The following is a 20,847-nucleotide window of genomic DNA, read 5'->3' as shown; positions in this document are numbered from 1 at the left end:
ATGGAGCAGCGGGGGGGACGCGCCGCCCGCTTGGCCCCGGGCCTGGCGCTGCTGCTGCTCTGCTCCGCGCTGGAGGCGGCGCCGGCCGGTCCGCAGCCCCGCTCCGCTGTGGGTGAGTCCGCCGGGGGACAGCGGCCGAGCGGGGCCGCCCCTGCGCAGGGGGGCGGCGGGCAGGGGCTCGGCTGGGCCCGCCCGGGGGAGGACGGGGGGGAGGGGGGTGAGGGGCAGCCCGGCCCCGGGCGGCTGCCGCGGCCCGCGGTGCTTCCCCGGCTGAGGGGGGCCCGGCCGGGGGGCGCCGCCCGCCCCTCCGCGCTGCCAGGGCCGGGGACCGGCGGCGGGGCAGGCCCGGGGTACCCGCGCCCCTCTTGCACCTCCTTTCCCTGCCCTTCTCGCTGTTGCCCGCCCTGCAGTGGTATTCCCTGTCCCAACCGGCTTCAACTTCATGTGACTTTTAGCCAAGTAAATACATCGCTCTTCAGGTACGGGGCGGGGGGGCTAAATGGGGTTTATATTTAGTTAGCCAGGGTAAGCTGGCGCTCCGGACGGTGGCAGCTAAGGTGAGCCCTGCCCTGCCTTTGGCCCGGTGTCATGAGGCACTGCAAACATTAAATTTGGTTTCCGTCCTGTCAGCAAACGCACATATGCTCTGCCCGGCATGACCTGCGGTATGGTAGTGTATGCAGGTGAGTGCTCTGAAGTGGGTTTCCACAGGATTTTCGTTGCCTGCGACTCATAACGTGCCTTGGACCAAACACGCAGCGGTGTCCAAGCGTTTCTTGGTCTCCTGTTGGTAGGAGTCACAGTGTTGCAGATTTCGAAGATCGCTGCTGGTCTTTGCTTCTTGAAATAAAACTCCACGGGGTCCAGTCGCGTGCTGCCTGCTCTGCCACAGAGTGAGCATGTGACCTTGGGAAAAATCAGTTTACATCTGTCCCAGTTTCACAGCCACTACCCCAGATACACATGTGCCTTTCCCTAGAGCTTTTCAACTGACAGAAAGAAATTCACTCTTCTTCTACATGAAACTGGAAGGCTGGTAGTCTAATACAAGCTTAATTCATCTTGTTCACCATATTCCTGTACTTCTCAGCTCCTTTTTCCGTGCAGTGCTAAGTAGCAGTGGCTGAGAATGTGTCAGCCTGGAAAGCAGTGAGTAGGTAAGGCTGACACACTTCTCTGCTGAGAAGCCCGGTCTCTGCTACTGCCGCTGCTGGGGAGAAGAGCTTTGAAATTTTTGCACACATGCTGTGTCTTGCCTTTCTTTCTAGACTGTGATCTTTTATAGTAGCTTCCAATCAGGCCCGCTGGGGTTGGAAAAATAATTAAAATGCAACTCCCTCTCTTTTCACGTGGTGGAGTGGAGAAGTCCTTCTATCGCCTCCTCTACTCTCCAGTTTCCAGATTGCTATTAATGAAAAGGAGCTGATTTTCTAGTCCCTATCAACCTCCATTTTTTTTCTGCTGAATAGCGTAAACCTATGCCTCTACTTCTGATTTCAGTTTTTCTAAGCAGACTACTTGAAGGACTCTTGTCAGGAATGCAGAACTCACCCATACTTACCAGACAGGTTAATCAACAATTTGCTAAATCTGTTCTCCTTTTCAAAACTTGAAAGAGGAATAGCAGTAGACAAACTGGAGCAAACTTGGCATTACCCATGTACATCCAGTTCAACTGCAAATAATGCATTTTCTTTAATCTTTGTTTTCTGAAAACAGGGCAGTTCTGGCATGTATCTGACCTACATTTAGATCCGACTTACCACATTACCCCTGATCGCACCAAAGTTTGTTCTTCTTCCAAAGGAGCCAATGCCTCCAACCCAGGCCCTTTTGGAGATTTTTTGTGTGATTCTCCATATCAACTTATTTTGTCAGCATTTGCATTCATGAAGGATTCAGAACAGCAGGCTTCATTCATGATTTGGACAGGGTAAGTGTTCAAGTCTGCAGTTAAAGCTTTTAACAGCTGGATACCTAGTGCAGTAATTCACAAGTTTATATTTGCACCAACAGATCTGAGTTTACTGTCTCACAACTGCTACTTTTAAATAGTCCCTGTAGTTGCCCAAATGGCTTGTAAGTGGGAGACTGAGTGAGAATACAAGGCCTCAGGAACAGATTTTGGTGTCTCTCATCATTTCTGGTTATTGTTGGACTGTTCATTTGGATGTTTACCACATGACTGTATTAGTCTAAGTTAATAGAAATGGTGCGGGGAGGGTGGGAAGCGGAAAAAGCAAAAAGAATGGTCAGAGGAATAACTGACTGGAATGAATTATTATGGGAGGTACTGGATTTTGTAGGTCTTAAGGTCATTAAATCTAAAGTGCATCCCTTTGTAGAAGATACCCTTTGACTGTATTTTATTTGGTTCTGTAAGAGGTAACTAGAATCAAGCAATACTATAGCTTATGCATTTTTTTTTTAAAGTGTATAAAGTTGCCATTCAGGTTCAGTGCCTGTATGAATTCTGGGTCAGGGGCTAGTGGGGGGGGAGGATAACAGTGTCGCAGATGCTGCTGTCTCTCTCTTCATTACTATCACTCATAGCTGCATGTGCTTCTAAAGAAAGTGTGGTTTCACAGTCCCTCATTGCATTATTTTGGATATGTGCATTCCCTGTTGAGTAAAACGTTTACTTTTTCTGTGCCAATGTTCCTTATTAGAAAATGGGCATAATAATACTCTCTCTCACAGGTGTTATCTGTGAGGCTTTGCATGCCTTAGCAGTGGGACTGGAGAAAGAAGTGTGAAAGGGAGGCATATGAGCAGCTTGATAGTACCATGCCCTGTTACTTTCTAGGTATTCATAAAAGATAGCATTAATTTACCCCTCTGCCATAGCAAAATTCTCCATTCTACCATCACGTAATTTTTTATGGTATACATCAATGGATAATTTATCAAAGAGACTAGTATCTTTGAATGTTTGTGAGAACTAGCTTGTTTATCAATGATGGGGTCTTTTGCTGGAAAGGTTATATATGTTATGTCACTTAATTTTGCTGGGGGAGGGGTGTTAAGAAATACAAATATGTAAAAACAAGTGATTAATTTATTTCACTTCCTTGTACTTAATTTTCAACAGGATGTTGTTAAAAGGGGAAAAATAAACTTACAAGGTTGTGCAGATGATGGAAGATATATAACCCAAACTGCACAGTAGCTCAAAGTGATGGAGTTGAATTAATTTAATTTCTAAGAAAACTTAGTTATGATAAATGTGAATCATGGGATAAACATTAGTCTACTTTTTTTTTTTTTAAATTCTTTGCAGAGAGTCTTTCAGGCAATGCTATGATTTTTACTTAAAGAGTCTATAGTAGTATTGCATGCTAGAATGTAGATGTGTCTGCAGATTTTTTTGCCTTTCCTTATGTTGCTAATAAACCTTTGTTAATAAAGCCTTGTCCTTTTTCAGAGATAGCCCTCCTCATGTTCCTGTAAAAGAACTCTCAACAAAGTTGGTGATTAGCATCATCGGCAATATGAGTTCTACAATTCGTAATTTCTTTCCAGATCTTCAGGTTTTCCCGGCCTTGGGCAATCATGACTACTGGCCACAGGTAAGACAAGTTAGAAATTTGTTTATATATCATACTGAGTGTGTTCCTAACCCCTCACAAAGTAGGTGTGAAAAGTAAGAGTTAAGTTTGTGTAACTGTTATTCTGGAAACAGTATTCTACAATTCTCCAAGGAGCATTTAAAATTGTAAATAGTTCCAATCAAGAACAGAAAGTACATCTCTGTCTCTGTGTTAAGTTACCCAAGCAAATGTTGATGCCAGGTAAAATCTGTACGTTGCCTGAGGTCATGCAAATTTACAGCTAATCATTCCGCATGGCTTAGAACCACCAGATCTCATCACAATTAATACACACTTTTTTTTTTCTTGCTCTGTAAGTCATGCATGTGTGTACAATAACTTAATCTAACAGAAATGATATCTTTAATGGATCTGTGAGCTCGTGGCAAGATTCAAGACATACTGAAAGGCCTACGGGAAATCTGTCTGCTGACATCACTGGATTTTTTTTATCAGACTAATGGTAGAATTTTGGTAACGTTCCCACAGTTTTGCCACTATTATTAAAAGTATGTCTTTTTTTTTCTTTCCTTATTTGACACTTAGAAATATTTGCATTGATGATTTAATGGGTATGTGCGCCATTGCAGCTGAGGACAGTGCTTTTTTACTTTTGGTGTTCTGCGAATATTGTTCTTGGCATAGCTCAAAAGTAAACAGTTGCTTCATGTGTCCTTTAAAGCAAATCGTGGGTTGATCTGGCAGCACACAGGACTGAGAAGCAAATTCTGTCATTGGATCTGAGGGGATCGGAAGGTCAGCTAAAATATTTTGTTTGAAATGCCTAATGGGAATTCAGTAACACTCCTTCATACCCCCAAAGACTTTTATTCCAGCTTTCTGTGTTATTCATTAGGCCTATCAGGGTGTATCTTGGTGTAGTAGGTGATTGTATCATTGCCTGTATCATTGCTGGAGTTAGTGATTCCCACATCAGGGAGTAACAGAGGTGCTAGGAGAGGGGAAAGGGAAATATGAGAGACAAAGTAAGAGCTAAACATCTTGGAAATGTGAGTGCCCAAACCAAGCTGGGACTTCAGTCTCTTGTGTTCTTACTCTGGTAGTATAGCTTCAGCTTGTCATATGCACTGACAGGGGGCCAGGTTGGTTCGCCAGAAATCACTGGTAAAGTATTTTGATAAATAACACCTCAACTGCAGTCTCACTCAGTGTTTTGTTTTCATTTTGTTTTGTTTTTTAAAAAGGCTTAACAGAGACTGGTTGTCATTCAGCAGTCGTCTTTGATGTAGAAGAAATAAAACTATACGTAGACAAAGAGTGTAGTGACTTTTCCGACAAATACGAGTTTTGTTTGTCCAACAAATATTTTATTTTGCTCTATCTGAAGATAGAAAAAAGATGGTCAGGAGGGGCAGACAGGCAGCAAATAATATTTTGAAGCAGGCTGCTAATTGGAATAACTGTTGTAGTTCTCTCTGCACAAAACCACACAGGAGTGTTTCTGTGATACTTTGCTTTTGAATGGCAGGCTTCACCAATGTGCAGAACTGACACACTTTTCTGTTGCTGTTTGAAAAAGACCATGGGATCAGAAATTCCCCGCTATGGGGTCATTTCAGGTTGTTGGATTTTTTTTTTTTTAATGTTGCTGACGTTTCTGTTTTTCATATGGACATGCTTGGCATATGTCCCATAGACTGGAAGCAGTGTGGAGCAAGCCACACACTGTAGGCTGTTCCAGAGCAAGCGTGAAAGCTGCGCGCCGACCATGCACCGAAGAACTTTATTGCTCTCTGTTTTGTTCTGACTTGTCCATCTTAACAATTTAACGGTCTTGGGTGATTTTTCTTGCAGAGCCTATTAAAAATACTACTCGGATTAATCAAGCATTGGGGTACCTTTCGGACTGTGTATTGTGACCTCGGTCTTTCTGCATAATCTTACTTGTTTCACATCCTTGTGCCTGCTTAAAACAAATTCCCGAGCTGCTGTCTAATCCACAAGTTCACAGAGCACTGCCTTGCCTGGGTCCAAACCACCTTCAGCCCATAAGATGGCCTCTTATCTGAGATCAGGTTTTGCTGTATCTGTTAGTGACTTGTTAACTCTGGCTGAACTGTTATGGCTTAAAGCTTTCTTAATAACTGGTATCTGTGCAGTGAAGCAACAAATGTCTGAACACGCTTCTGATTGCACTACTCCTAGACAGAGACTTAGTGCCTAAGCCTCTAATAACGTAGGTTTAGTTTCAAAGATATGAGAAAGGTCAAATTTTATGTTTAAGAAAACATGCACTGTAATACTGTTCCTATTTTTCGACCTCTGTTTTTTTTCTTCTAGCCCCAAGAATTCAAGCAGATATTTTAGGAAAGGCAAGGACAGGCAGGGTTCTTCCTGTCAGGGTTAGATGAGAGCATGGCTCTTACCAGGCTGTGGCACTGGGACATTGCTTGGCTCAGACTGAAGAGTGCTACAGTCCTAATTAGAACCAGTGGGAGAAAACATTGACAAAACTTTTCTTTTACATTTTAAATGCTTTGTTACTAGAACTACAGGATACCATGGAAATATTTGTGAATTTCACCAGAATGTTTCTGAGGGCTGTAGTGGAATTTTGGGGAGCTGCTATGAACCCCAAGTTGCTTGAAAAATTCACCTTCTGTAAAAGAAGCTTATGTTCAAGCTTTTCCTCCAAGAGACTTTATTTTTAGACTTTGAATTTTCAGTTTATATATTTATTAATTTTATGGAATGTTTGGTTTTCCACTCTGCTGTGCTCCTAAGGCTTGAAATATTTCTGGCATTAGTTTATCAATGGATTAACAAGGCCATGCAGTCATTTCTGACTAAGTTCAGGCATTTGTTCCTGATCAGCAATACTGATGTTCAGAAGTTTTTTTTTCCTTTCTTGAGTTCCTCCTAGTGATGACTGGATACACTTACGTGTTATGTGAGAGGTCAGGTGGGATAATTTAGTGATTTTTTTTGTCTGTGTGTCTGAATGCTAAGACTTAGGCAGGTTCTGCTCTCTCACAGGATCAGCTTCCTGTAACTACCAGTGAAGTTTACAATGCTGTAGCAGATTTCTGGAAACCTTGGCTAACAGATGAAGCAATCAATACCTTCAGAAAAGGTAAGAGGCATGGTAAAGCTAGGGCGTAGAGAACTAATGTTTCTATAGATTTGTCCCATTTGTTTAGCTAAGCCTCGTAGGATGAATCAGTGCAATGGATCATCTGTAATGCTTCTCCTGGAAGAAGTTACTTGTCTTTTTGAATAGCAATGCTTATCTTCAGGGTACATTTATTCTCTTATGATGCAATAATTATTGTTTCTTGGAACATGTACGCTATTATTGGCTTTCTACCAATACATGTGAAATATCTTATTGCCTTCAAGACATCATAATACTTTTTAGATAAAAGCGTATGATGCACAAGACGACTTAAATTTGGTTGTAAAAAATTGATGAAATGTTGTTTCTGTTTGGATACTGTATGTATTTCAGAGCATATTGAATAGGCACATATTTGTTCAAATTATGATAGCTCATAGTCTTGGTGGCTATACTGTTAATTGCATCATATTTGTGTCCAGCTTACTAAACTGGGAGAATATTGGTATCCTAACCATGATTTTTCTTTTTAGCAAAGGACTGAAAAGTTCAACCCAATTTCCAATCCACTCAAATACTAGGGATTTGGAAGTATAATTTGTGTTTTTGTGGCTTGAATGAGAAGGAACTCTGGGTAAGAGTGGAAGTAGAAACTCTAATGGGAAAAATAAAACTCAAAGGGCAGCCCTTAAGTTAAAGGTATATTGTTATAACTCTGTTGCCATGGCTCCACTGAAGTCCATGAACTATGAAATTGCACCCGTTGAAGAAGCTCTGTATGCCATGGAGAGTTCTAGGAGCTTGGATTGAAAAACGTGATCTTTGCTTTACATCATATTCCAGTCTGAAGTTAAATGACTTTCAAAGTACAAGGCTACTAAACTCAACAGTTCTTCCTGGAGGAACTTATATGTTTGCAGTATTTCAAGAAATGTGGACTTTTTAACAATTACTGCATCTCTCTGCGTGGAAGAAATGTTACAGGGCACTTCTTGCGTGTCAGTTTGATAATTGCATCTGAAAACTGTCAAATAAACAGAAAGGCAATTACGGGCAAGAATTCATAAAAAAATTCAGTGGCAACTTTTCCGACTAAAATGTTGCTAAAAACAGATTTTTAAGATGTTCTGTTGTGATAAGGTGATGCATGGCTTGAATAAACATGCCATATTCTATTTTGTTAGAGTAAGGCTGGGTATTTTGTCAGTGCTGTACTTTTATTCTAAAGTTGTGCTTTGAAGTCTTTCATTTTTCAGGTGATGTTTGTCTTATGTTCACAGGTGGCTTCTACACACAGCTGTTTGAATCCAGTGATAGTCCTCAACCACTCAGGATAATCAGTCTGAACACAAATTTATATTACAGCCCCAACTATGTAACTGTGAATATCACTGACCCAGCCAACCAGTTTGCCTGGCTGGAGGGAATACTAGAAACCTCTTCACAAAAGAAGGAAAAGGTAGGAGCTGTGAAGAGAACCCATCAGTGTTATTTGTTTAAACTTTGGAAAAAAAAAAAAAGAAATTAAAGAAATAAGAAGTAGAGACAATGAAAATATAAACACGATTCTAGAAGAATATTAATGCTGCCAAAGATACTGCAAAATCGCAATTTCATTTTTTAATAATCTTCCTTGAATATGCACATTATACTACAACAATTAATGAAACAGTGGAATGCAGTTTCTCAAATTATACAGTAAAATACCTTTTCTTTCCTACTATGTAAAATACCGCAGAAGTCAGGATGAGCATACTCTCACTTTTGTTTCTGACTCTTTTTACTCATAGCCTTTAATTTTAAAATGTGCACCTTCGGCCTGAGACAAAAGCTAGCATATTTCATTTACATTTTTATGTAATTACAAGTATCAAAAATAGAAATTAGAAAGGAGGTTGTCAACCACAAAACTTAGCCAAGCTGCGGCAATTGCTGTGATTTGAGTGTTATAATAAATTGTCATATAATACTCAGGTTTTGAAGTGAGGTTACAAATTGTTGGCTTGTGTTTGATTGATTGGTGCGGGGATTGGATCATCATCTGACCAGAAAAAAGTGTTTAATTTGAAACATATTTACATTTTGCTACAGTGTTGTAATTTTAAAAATGTTATAGTCGGGAGAAAGGAGAGATCTCCCTTCCTCATAAAACCCTGCAGCATATTAGTGTGTGCAGTGGGAACCAAGTCTCGACCTCAGACAGAGGGGTTTTAACCAGTTCTTCATGTTTCTGGTGACTCTCTGACTATGCAGGCTCTGTAATATTCTAACATAAGTTTTTCTTACTATCCCCTTGAGATGCCAAATCATAAGTCTTGCCCTAGTAGCTTATCTTTTCATTACAAAGAATTGACCACATTTTCCTTTGGCCTAGAATCACACATAGATTTATCGGAACTTTTTTCCCAAGAATATACTGAATTCACTAAAAAACAAATGTATTTTATTTTCTCATTATGAATTTAAACATTCTTACTGTTTGTATTTTGTGTAACAAAACTCTCGTGATTTATAGCTTTCAGAATGCCATTTCTAAGATAGAAACGGTCACCACAGTTTTGTTATAATGCTAAGTTACAGCTAGAAGTCTAAGTTTCAAGTGAAGGTGCTAATTGTGATTTCTGTATCTAATTCCTTAGGTATATATAATAGGACATGTACCAATAGGATACTTGCCATATGCAAGGAATACTACAGCTATCAGGGAGTATTACAATGAGAGACTGGTAAAGATTTTTCGCAAATACAGTAGTGTGATTGCGGGGCAGTTTTTTGGACATACGCATAGAGATAGTATCATGGTCCTCCTGGATGAAGAAGGTAATGATGCTTGTTGAATCCTTCATCTTTTTCTTCTTGCTTAAAAGCAAATTAATACTGTCTTGCATGTTCTTACTAGTCAGCCTCTGTTATAAATAATTGAAAAGGGAAATTGGGAAATACTGCTATTTATCTACAAGAGTTCAAACCTCACACACTTCCAGTTTTTTTTTCCGAAGAGAACCTTTCAAGGCAGACTGTCTTTTTTGTTGGAGTCAGAAAAGACTCCCCAAGTTTCCTGGTTTTTTTTTTTTTTTAATGAATGCTTATGCCTAGACAAGAATTTCTAGTCTTTCCACTCTCTCAGTGACATGGGCAAATTATACTAGCCAGTTGCTATTGTGTAATGTGTCAAAGAGAATGTTCTCAGGCCAACTAGACATGCTCTATGTTCTTGTGTTTCCTGCATCATTACTGTGCCTCTCTGCTGAGTTCCCTGCTGCTTCAAAGTTAATTAAGATAAGGGTAAGCAGGAGGCAGGGGAAAGAAAGTCTCTGCCTGTTGCATCTTAGATCAGCTAATTTCCCTTCAAGAAAAGCACCCGGGTTTGAAAATGTTGTTTATTGCTTTGAAACGCGTAGTTTTAAGCATGGGCGTGGCCATATGGAGCACTCTAACATCTCTAACAAGTAACTGGTTAAATATTTGTGTGTGTACCATAGAACAGCAAGAGGTCCATTGCTTTGGTTTATGTAAAATAACCAAATATTAATTGGCTCTTTATCTATGTTTTACATGAACTCATAAAAGCAATGACCAAAATGCTGACTGGGGTAACAGTATTCTAAATCATTCACTGTTTACATCGCATTATCATGGAATTAATCTCCAGTAAAAAGGAATCTAGCCCTAGTGAAAGAAATGGCTTTTTATATTTTTTTAAAATGGCAGTCAAGGCAGTCTTATACCTACATATTTTTGTACCTTGTCCCATTTGTGCATGAAATCATCACCTCTAGTGCAAATTTCACTGAGGACAGACTGATCTTGGTGCCTTCTCATTACAGTTTGCATGTGCAAGTAACTGCTTCCAAATTATTTTAATAATTTTGCATCTTTTGACAAAATTTAACAGTGAAATTGCATGTAGCTCAATACAGTTTGTGTTTATCTGTACAATTTTAGGCTGTCTTCTATTTGTTCCATTGTCCTCTTGACAAAATTCCAGAGAATTTGAGATAACTGTAATATTGTAGCCAACATCAGTGTACTGAAGATGCAGAGGTCAGTTTTATCTTCTCCAGAAGAATCTACTGATTTCCAAGCTTTCAAAGCTTCTGCTTATATGTGGAGACTGACCTTGTGATTTCACTGCTGTGATGTTGTCAGAGAAAGGCATAGTTAGGGCTTCTTTTTCGTTCCACAGAGAACCTCTCGATATACTTACCTGCATATTCTGTCTAATTAAAATCCATGTACATCCTCATGTTTCAGTTTCCGTAAAGATCAGTGTTCACATACTAGGTGCTGGGCTAGTCTAGATGAGTGAAGTCAGGGTCAGGTGATAATACCCTGGTGCTTCTAATAACATCATAAATACATAAAGCAAAAAACCCCCATAAAGTAACATGTAAAATACAGCATGGAGACAGCAACTAAAAGTTTTTAATGTTTCTTCAGTAGAAATACGCAAAATGCGGAGACCTTACATATAGGCAAGACCATTTTGCACAGGTAGTTGAATTGGTGGGAAGCCTCTAGTATAGACAAACTTAACTGGTACACGCTGGAATGTGTAGTGTGGTATTTTACACAGATCTGTCCAGTGGAAGTATAGAAGGAGTTCACAGTGCTATAACTAATTGACGGAAAGAAAAATGCTAATGTACCTAAGCCAGTCACTCTGGTTCTTGCTCTGTTAGTTCTCTACAAAAACATTCATTTAAGAAAGAAATGACTGAAAGGAAACTGTTTCCTCACCTTCCCTCTTCCTGCAGAAAAGCCAGTAAATTCCTTGTTCGTGGCACCTGCTGTAACCCCAGTAAAGAATGTATGGCAAATGGAGTCCAATAACCCTGGTGTCAGATTGTATCAATATGATCTTCTTGATTATAGCTTGCTGGTAAGTAAAGATTTTAAAGCATTCTTTAAGACTTTAAATATAGTGTCATTAAAAATTACAGTGAGTCAGCCTGTGTGGTATTATGGCTACCGGTGGAACTTTGGTGCTTACTCTTATTTTACTTCCTGGGCAAAGGAAATCTGAAAGAGAACTTGGTCAGTCTCTCAGTGCCTGCAGGACTACCCAGTACTTCCTATTCTGGAATGCTGTTACATTGTAGAATCAAAGACAGTTAGAAATTTTCTGGGCAGAATCCAAAACTACTTGCAGGGAGCTCTGCAATGGTGAAAAAGGTCCACCTAAATCCTGGGCTTGTTTACATACCAATGTTGTTTGCTAGTGAATGCCTGAGCTTTGGGATAAAGTCCATGAAATGCTTCTAAAGGGTGTAGAAGAGCAGAGGAAGAAAAGCACTTTTAACCATGTGATGTCTTTTGTAATCATGCACCTTCCTATATAGAGTTCATACTTGTTATGGGAAATTATAGATAAATTTAGAAGGAAAGAAGTAGAATACTTCTGTAGTCTCATGTGATTTTTGGAGATAAAGTGAATCCTGTATAATTATTTTGGCTCTGAATGACTCGCATATTCTCTCTGTAATTCAGGGTAAAATCTTGACCTCGCTGAGTTCAGTGACAAAGCATCGTGCAGCTTGACTGGGACTGGGGTTTCTCTCTGGAGACCTATGCTAATAGAGGCTGCGCCTTTCTTGTGCAGATCTCACTCCTGCATCTCCATTTCTCCCTTTCCCTTAAATTCTCCCTGGGCCGTTCTTTTTCTGTTCATTCCACCCCTCAAGCAGTGCCCGCAGAAAAGAAACTTCTGGATCTCGCCCTTTTGCCCCATTCCTTAAAGCAGAGGTGAGGATAGTGGAGTCTGGTTTACAGTTTGGACAGGAAACACCTCTTAACAGTTCTGCTGCTGCTTTTTGTGGCTCCTTTTTCTCCTCTTCCCCATCCCCCCACCATTACTGCACTGCAAGTACCAGCTTTGGGTGTAAGCCCAGCTCTTGGGGTAGGACGTGACCTTCTACTCAGTTGTGAATAATGAGGGGTGACAGCTTCCTAATCAATATATCACTCTAGAGACTTAATGAAGCAGGGAAGAAAGCAATACAGGCGTGCCTATTTTTTCTTTCTTTTTTTTTTTTTTAACTGTAGGATCTTTGGCAGTTTTATTTGGACCTCAGAGATGCCAACAAGAAAAATGAATCGAACTGGAAATTAGAATACATCCTCACTAAAGCTTATGGCATTGAAGACTTGAAGCCAGAAAGCCTATATGAAATGGCCAAGCAGTTGTCTGTGCCACACAGCACACTGTTTGAACAGTATTACAGTAACTTCATTGTGAGTTATGACAAAACCATTGTCTGTGAAGAGGGGTGCAAGACCTGCCAAATATGTGCAATTCAATATTTGGATTACTCCTCATACACAGATTGTCTCAATCGGGAAGCAGCGTGGAGATGAAGTCTTCGTGCAATTTATGCTGATATTGACTTTAGCCTGTGATTTAAAGAACCTGCTCATCCTTTTGCTCGAGCACTCAATGCTGACAGGGAGCCTGTGAGACTTCTCTGAATTTCAGGGGAGCAATAAATCTCCCTAGATCTTTCTTCTTGTGAACATGGTTTCCTTCCACATCTAAATAAAAGTCTATTGGCTATGTAATAGTGACCAGATACTTTGCTGTTGTTTCAAGTGTCCTGTGCCCTCTGTAACAGGCATCCCAGTATGCGGGAATAGACGTTACTCAGTTCTTTGGAAATCCAAGTCTCTTTTCTCAGGGTGTGTAAAGGTAGGCAATGCCATTTCAGGCATGGGATTTGTATGGGGGCAGGTTTCAACCACCTGCTGTCACAATTTGCAAACTGAAGTCTGCAAAACCCACATTTGCTGAGAGTGGAGTGCAGTTATGTTGTTGATGGCGATGCCAGCATTAGGTATCTCCCTGTGCCAAGTTTCCTTTTCTTTCTTAACCCCTTAAACCCACCTCTGTTCAGGGGCATATTCAAACGACAGCATGAAAGTGACTTAATGGATCACAAACCTCCATCCTGTAAATACTTAATGTATTTTCTCAGAATGTGTGTGTTTGCCCAGTGCAAAGTGCTTTTTTCTTATGATAGAGCTATGTGCATTGGTACTGCTATCAAGTGGTCTCCTGGTATGATATTTTGCAGCAGACCAGAAATCAGGTTTAAATTGATCAACATCACCAATTAGACATAGCACATACATTCTCTGTGCAGCACAGCTGAACATGCACTTGTCATGGTGTTTCCCGGGTTTCTTTTTCATAGAGCAGTCTAATAGAGTCATAGAATCATACTTAATGTGAAGATTATCACATGTATGAATTTACAGTTGCACAGACCACTTCTTCCTCTTTGTGTGATTAAATGTGTGCACAAGATGATAATATTAAGAAGGCTGTTTATCTAGTGTGTATAACCAAGAAGGACCTTTACCCATTTTTCTGTCACATCAAGAGCTGTACTTATGGAACCTTTGGTCAATGCAATACCATACAGACCCTTCTCTAGATAATATTATTCCAGAGTAACTGGAGCTGTAGGAGTGGTTGTAAGACAAATCCAATGCTAACTGTTTATTTTCATGAGACTAAAGCCTTCACTGTAGCTGTTGAGGAATTTTCTGGTTTTGCTTCTACCCAAGCTTGACATACTTAGCAGAATATTTCCGGACAAATTTTCTAAGTATGTAGTATTCACAACTGCAGATGCAGATACCTCAGATTTTTCATGCATCAATCATCCACAGAGGAAATGGTTGGTTTGCTAAATTTGCATTCAGAAACAAATCCTCCAGTGGCACTAATGTTTCGAAATGCCATTAATAATGCACAGTAGGGGGTCCTGTATTTTAAATTCTGTGCTTGGAGAGGTAAACTCTTTAGAGCTATCTGCTCTGGCTAATCTTGAATGTATCAGGATATGTAAATAACCTGAGTTAACATGGGTTCTGTGCAGACTGTGAGGAAGTACCAGAAAGTTTCAGTGCTGAAAGCTGATGATTCCGTCTGTGTTGGATATGTTTCTTGATTTGGTTTCTCATGGGTTTGTTCATTAAAAAATGCCTGTGTTACCAGTATCTGTTCTCCAAGGGCAAGCAAGCAAAGTTGTGGGTGGATAGCATACGGGTAATTGCAGCTGATAGGATAGCTGGTCTTCCTCCAATTTGCCAGATGGGTTTTGTTTAGTTCAGTCTTGTGCTTTGAACAACTGTCTCTTTCCCCATACTGGTTTGTTTCTGTGAGTTCTATGACTTCCATTTAAGCATAATACCTACAAGACATTTTGGAAACACTATAAAAATTATCGAGTTGTATTCTTCCATTAATAATAGAATCATAGAATCGTTTAGCTTGGAAAAGACCTTTAAGATCATCCAGTCCAACCATTAACCTAACACTACGAAGTCCACCACTAAACCAGTTAAGGGTAGAGTAGCAACCCCACGCCTCCTGGCTTGGTGGCTGGATTATTTTTTAATGAAAGTAAAAACTAGGAATCATTAAGGTTGGAAAGGATCTCTAAGATCATCAGTCCAGCCATCAACCCAACACCACCATGCCCACTAAACCATGTCCCAAAGTGCCACGTCTGCCCGTTTTTTGAACACCTCCAGGGATGGTGACTCCACCACCTCTCTGGGCAGCCTGTTCCAATGCTTGACCACTCTTTCTGTGAAGAATTTTTTCCTAATATCCAATCTAAACCTCCCCTGATGCAGCTTGAGGACTTCTTTATTGCTGAACTTTATGGAGAGCTGAACCATGTAACAGATCAGTAGCTACAGAACCCTAGGAAGAATGGTGTGCTGCTGATAGGTTGTTGGGCATCTTGCTTCCTAGGTTTTTTTTTTTTTTTTGTATGTGTGTCAGTAGATGTTATTTAGTGAGCTTGAACAAATAAACACCTACAAATGTCTTAAGTAGCAAGCTATGATCCAGACATGCTTTTTTTTTTTTTTTTAATCTGGACTTCAGTTGAAGCTGAGAATTGGATGGCATCAGCCAAGCAGGTTGTTTTTGTTTCAGCCAGAGGGATATATCCACCAGGGTTACATTTAGCCAAGGTATATCCTGCAAGATACATCCTGTTAGGCAGGCTAGCATTCTCTGCTTCTCCTATATGTAACTACTCATGCAAGTGCAAGCATAATTGGGCAAGAAAGATCCAGGAGTATGTTTGACTGCATCATCTTGTAACTCTGACATAAACCAAGGAGAGAGCTTCTAGGAATGTTGCACTGTAAAAAACTTGAGATGAATCACATGAACAGCTTAGATGGCACGTTGGTGTAAGGGGAAATAGAGGGCGACCATTGTATTTTTGTTTCAGGTTCCTGCTTTATTCCTTCATGGATCTAGGAGTGTTCCAAAGGTGAGTTATCCTTTCCTGACAGAAGATTTTTTAAGGAATCATAAAAAATGCCAAAGAAAGACGACCTGATAAAGTTGATGACTCCTGTAGACCAGATTCCTGTTTCACTTTTTTGTATGGTATTTTGTGGCCCCATGTGGAATGAAGGATTAGGGGGAACATTTGTAAGGCCACATTTGACAGAAAGACAAATTACACCACCTAGTGGAGTAAAAAGCTTTTCATTTATCTACAATTAAATTGAGGCGTATAAACAAGGAGAGTAACTTCGCAAATATTCTAGGATTTACCTTCTAGTTTTTGAAGGTAAGTAGTTTTTGAAGGAAGTACTGATACTTCTTTGTAGCAGTACTGCCATGTAGTACACTTTCTCTGGGTATTAAATGGTTGCTGGCTCCTAGAGGCCATGTAACTTGATGGATCCTGAACCCTGTGGTAGGTACAGGTCTCAGCCCACCTCCAGGGAAGAACTGGAGCCTATGGAAGGGATCCTCAGAGTCCAGCTCAGCTAACCAGCAAAAAAGGGATGAGATGGAAACCAAAGATCTATCCCTAAGCAGGCTGGTGTCTCCTTCCAAATAGTTTCTGTGCTTTAATTCTGTCCTGGAGTTAATTTTCTGAGCTTATGTCTACATTAAGAGGTACTGCAGCCTAATAGAAGTGCCTTTTTTAACAGGAGAGTTGGTGCTGAGAAGCTGAAGTGACTGCTGCACATTTCATTAGCAGTTGGAGGATGTTAGATGTACCCTTGAAGTGCAGCTGCCAATGGCATTGCATCTGAAAGAGCACTGTCCAAGAGCACTCTGCAACATGAATAAAAGCACAGTAAGTGGGGATAATCAGTAAACTCTGTTCAAAGGTCTGCTCCTGAGCCAAACTAAAGTGAAGGTGCACCCAGAGGCCAATGTTAATTGCTTTAGATTGGGGCACTCAGTAGTTTCTGGATGTGATCTCATAATTTCTATTGGTTTTCATTTGCTAGTCTGAAGAAATTGAAATGACTGGAGGAGATGGGCAGTGAGTGAAGTGAACATACTGTTAGTAAAATTGAGGTGGTGAACTTAAATTGTCTAAAGACAGAAATAGGTAACTAAGTACACGTAGTCCCTTGTGGTCCATTTCCGGTGTGGACAAATGATGAGCATGTAGGATCTTCAAGGATAAGTATCTAGTTTAACACCGTCATGTAAGTTCCCTTTGTGGAAACAAAAAAAGACATCTCAAGAAGGTGAGTTGTCACATCGGTCTAAGAATAAAACCTCGTGGAAGTCCCTCTCATGCCCGGTCAACAGGAACTATGACAATGTCAATGAAGAAAGGGACTGTAACTGTTTAAACAAGATAGTTGCTTTCCTTCCTTATTGTCCAAAAGCTGAAGACTAGCTTTTATCTGCTTACCACTACAGCTTTCAACAAGAAAATATTGCTTTAGATATTCACTAGCCCAGCTTTCTTGTTCTGCTGGAGGAACATCATACCTAGGAATTCTACCAGTTTTGTTATTTGCTGGTCTGCAAGAAGCCTAGTGTAAAATAGATGTTGTTTTCATACTGTGTGTGAAATATCACAACTGTAGAAATTCAGAGAAAACACAGAGAGAAAAAATAACCAAAAATGCTAACCATCATATGTATGCTTAATTAGTTTCTGATGATTGTGGGAATGGTAAAGGCAGTGTACTTAATGAACATCGCCAGTGTGCTACTGAACACTGTACATCAATTCCTGTGAAAGTAGGTATCAGGAGAGTGGTCACAAGTAGGATGGAATGTGCAGTAGGTGGATGACTGAAATCATAACAAGGGAATCACTTAAAACCAAAAATGTTGAAAGCAAAACCACTGGAAATGTGGCGAACCCCAGCCCCAAGCACTTAGCGAAGCAGCGGAAAGAGCACCGGTGTGCTTATAAATGTGGCCAAATTATAGCTTTTCAAGTGCAACTTACGTTGCCTTCTGTGGTAGAGCTATATTGAAAGACTGTCTGGAAAATTCCTTCCGTTACCTGCATTTCTATGAAGTTGTGATCTGATCTACCTGTCAGATGTGTTACAGCTAATTACTGAAATATTCCTCCATCATGTCTTCCAGCTTGCATTGGGTAAGAAAATTGGACACTCTGTTCTTGTACCCTATAAACTCTTTGTTGGATTTTAAAGCAACCACTGAGACATCAGGAATAATTAAGCTGGAGAAGTTTCAGATGTAGAGCTGGGCAAAAAAAGTTTTTCCCATCCTGAGAAGCCTCCTGAGATTTCAAGATTTCCCACTGGAATAAAACCAAGACCTTGTTGAGGTTTTAGGCAGGGAGATATGCAAAGTGGGGATTTGCACCTGAGCCTGCCACCTTCCCCTCAAGCACTTGCTGTGCATCTGTCATGGTGTTGACTATGCTTTCTCCTTCTACCCTGGAACTGAACAACTTTTGAAATCAAAATTTTCATTGGAACTGTTACATATATATAAAAAATTCTGATATTGACGTAGCATTTTCCACTGAAAACTGTTAAGCAATTCTCAAGAACTTCTACATGCTATAAAGTTTGACACCTTGCCGGTCCAACACACTACATGCCAATGGATACATTGCAGCAGCCTTTTTTGTCCTATGTAATCTATGATTTTTGAAAGTTTGTGTTAGCCAGATGATCAGCTGGTAAAAACTGACTTTGGACCACTGAAATTAGTGAAGCAATGAATTAATTAATAAAGCAATGAATAATCCTACTTCAGATTAAGGAATGGGTTTTCAAAAATACCTAAAAAAATATTTCTGTGTGATATAAGGCAGTCCCACCTGGAACTGAACAAGCAGACTCGGGTAGAAGCAGTAGAGTAGCTGTATCAGTATGGTGCTTTTCCTGGAATAATTCCCCCTGTAGCCCAGAGTGATGTGATAACACAGCTATCCTGCTGCTCCTTCCAAGCTACCCTGCATGTTTGCCTGTATAGCATTGGTTTATGGCATGTAAATGCATACCGACAGACGTAAGTGTACAAACCCAAATGAATTGTGCTCCCAAGTCTTCTGGTTTGATGTTTGTTGACTATTGATGGACAACCCTTATAACAGTGTTTCCAGGGAGGTGAGGCACTCTGCATCTTGTGGATTTTGGAGTTCACAAGACAATTTAGAAATTCCTGAGGCTGCTAAAGGATGGCAATATCTTTAGGCTCTTGTATAAGCATTGAACTTCCAAAATCTCCACTGTTCAGTCTAGCAAGATCTTCGTTCAAGTGGGGGTGGTGTTAAAAGCCTGTAGATGTGTCGCTCAAAATACATGCGGAAAGACTCTTCTTCCAGATGGGTAGGGTACCTTAAAACTCTTGCATGCTGCTCTGGCTTTTTTATGCCTTATAAAATGGGAAGTATCCATTTTTAGACACTTTGAAAAGCCTTCCCTGGCCAACTTCTCATTCCTACCTTGTTGGATGTTTCAGGCAGAACTTGTCCCATATATTAGAATATTTTACACCTATAAAAATTGCCATCTGCCACAAAGCATTTTTAAACCAGTTGAAACTTGAGACTTTGGTAAAATATCCTGCTAAAAGATTCTGATGTTGTTGCAGCTGATTGCAACGAAGTGTGCATTTTACCTAGCTTAACTGAATCACTGCAAAGAACATTTAACTTCGTCTCACAGGAGGGGATATTTGATGTTGTTTTTACATCAACCTATCTGAAACCTTCCAACATGTCTAACAGACTTTGTTGGTAGCTAACAAGACATGTTTCAAGCTGTCTGTTCTTAACAAAGTCTCCTCATTTGTTTTTTTTTTTTTAAATCTAATTTAAAGTATTTATATAGAGCTTGAAATTCTAGACAGGCACAGGATTTGCTCAGAATAATTGCCAGTGTACAATGGAGGACTTTTCTATAGTATTTTTTGTGTTTCTCCCCTCCTCCAATCTCCTGGCCAAAGCAGATTTCTGCTAAGCGGTGTCAAAAAACCATAGCAACTATCTTGTGACAGAGCTGAGGAGGTTTTGTTCTGCAGAAGATCCATTAATCACTTGTATAGCCCCCAGCCCCAGTCCCATCCAATGTGATTCTGGGAATTTGCTGCTGAAAATTGTTCCTAAATATTTGTATGGGTGAAGCACTCCCTATTTGTATGGGTGAAGCACTCCCCTGAGTGACCCATGGGGGAAGCGGAGTTTGTTATTGGTAGTGTGCGTGGCCATGCGAGGCTCTAGGAATGGAGGGATTCTTATTACCAGGAGACAGGTGTTTTCAGTCCCGTCAGGGGAAGGAGGAGCAGGAGCAGAGAGTTTGCCTGGGGAGGGGGTCGGAGGCAGGCTGGCAGAGCACCCCGGGGAGAGCAGAATATGTGTATTGGGCTCGTTAGGGCACGCATCTGGGCGGTTTTCCACTGGGCGTGTGCGCTGGTGCTGGAGACCCGCTGGTTGCTCAGTAGGTGCCCCTGCTCATTGCAGTAACACAAGCTCCCCACTCTCAGCACCAGCTGGGCGGCCACCACCCCTCTCCTCAGCCCATCACTCTACTCAGCCACTTTAAATTACCCCTCTAGGGTCAAATGTTTTCCCCTGTCACTGAATCGTATTTCCTCTTTTATTTAATTGCTAGATGACAGCTATTACTTGTTGTTTTTTGCATAGTATCAGTTCAAACCAAATTTTCAGTGGAGTCCCCTGTTCAGAATGTGCCAGCAATTAAGCTTTGACCCATCAAAACAGTCAAAAAGTTCCCACTCACTCGCTGCATTTACTTACTCACTGAGGCCATAAGACCTCCCAGCTGCAGTAGAAATCCAGCACACTGGAGTTTGTATTCTTGAATACATCAGCTGCCTGTGACACAAACAGCTGCCTGAAATAATTTTGTGAACTTAAGAGTCCAGAAAAATGAGTAATTAGGAAA

At 40.6% G+C, this 20,847-nt stretch overlaps 1 protein-coding gene across 1 annotated transcript; it reads left to right on the top strand.

Moving 5' to 3' along the window:
- Positions 1-13,023, top strand: SMPDL3A (sphingomyelin phosphodiesterase acid like 3A). Its single transcript, XM_075708097.1, has 8 exons — positions 1-112; positions 1,720-1,933; positions 3,425-3,569; positions 6,588-6,684; positions 7,947-8,125; positions 9,306-9,486; positions 11,424-11,548; positions 12,712-13,023. Exons 1-8 carry the CDS (start codon positions 1-3, stop codon positions 13,021-13,023), a joined length of 1,365 nt encoding a protein of 454 aa, XP_075564212.1.
- Positions 13,024-20,847: the final 7,824 nt, after the last annotated feature.

Source organism: Pelecanus crispus, chromosome 3, assembly GCF_030463565.1.
Source record: "Pelecanus crispus isolate bPelCri1 chromosome 3, bPelCri1.pri, whole genome shotgun sequence".
In the NCBI taxonomy this organism is placed as follows: Eukaryota; Metazoa; Chordata; class Aves; order Pelecaniformes; family Pelecanidae; genus Pelecanus; species Pelecanus crispus.
The sequence above is the reverse complement of the archived record's forward strand: the minus strand, read 5'-3'. Positions and strand labels throughout refer to the sequence as shown.

What these genes read in the sequence shown, in the direction of transcription:
- SMPDL3A (XM_075708097.1), top strand. Translation starts at nt 1, where the DNA reads ATGGAGCAGCGGGGGGGACGCGCCGCCCGCTTGGCCCCGGGCCTGGCG. An exon ending in ATCATGACTACTGGCCACAG is followed by an intron (nt 3,570 to 6,587) that starts GTAAGACAAGTT and finishes GCTCTCTCACAG; the next exon opens with GATCAGCTTCCTGTAACTAC. An exon ending in AATCAATACCTTCAGAAAAG is followed by an intron (nt 6,685 to 7,946) that starts GTAAGAGGCATG and finishes TTATGTTCACAG; the next exon opens with GTGGCTTCTACACACAGCTG.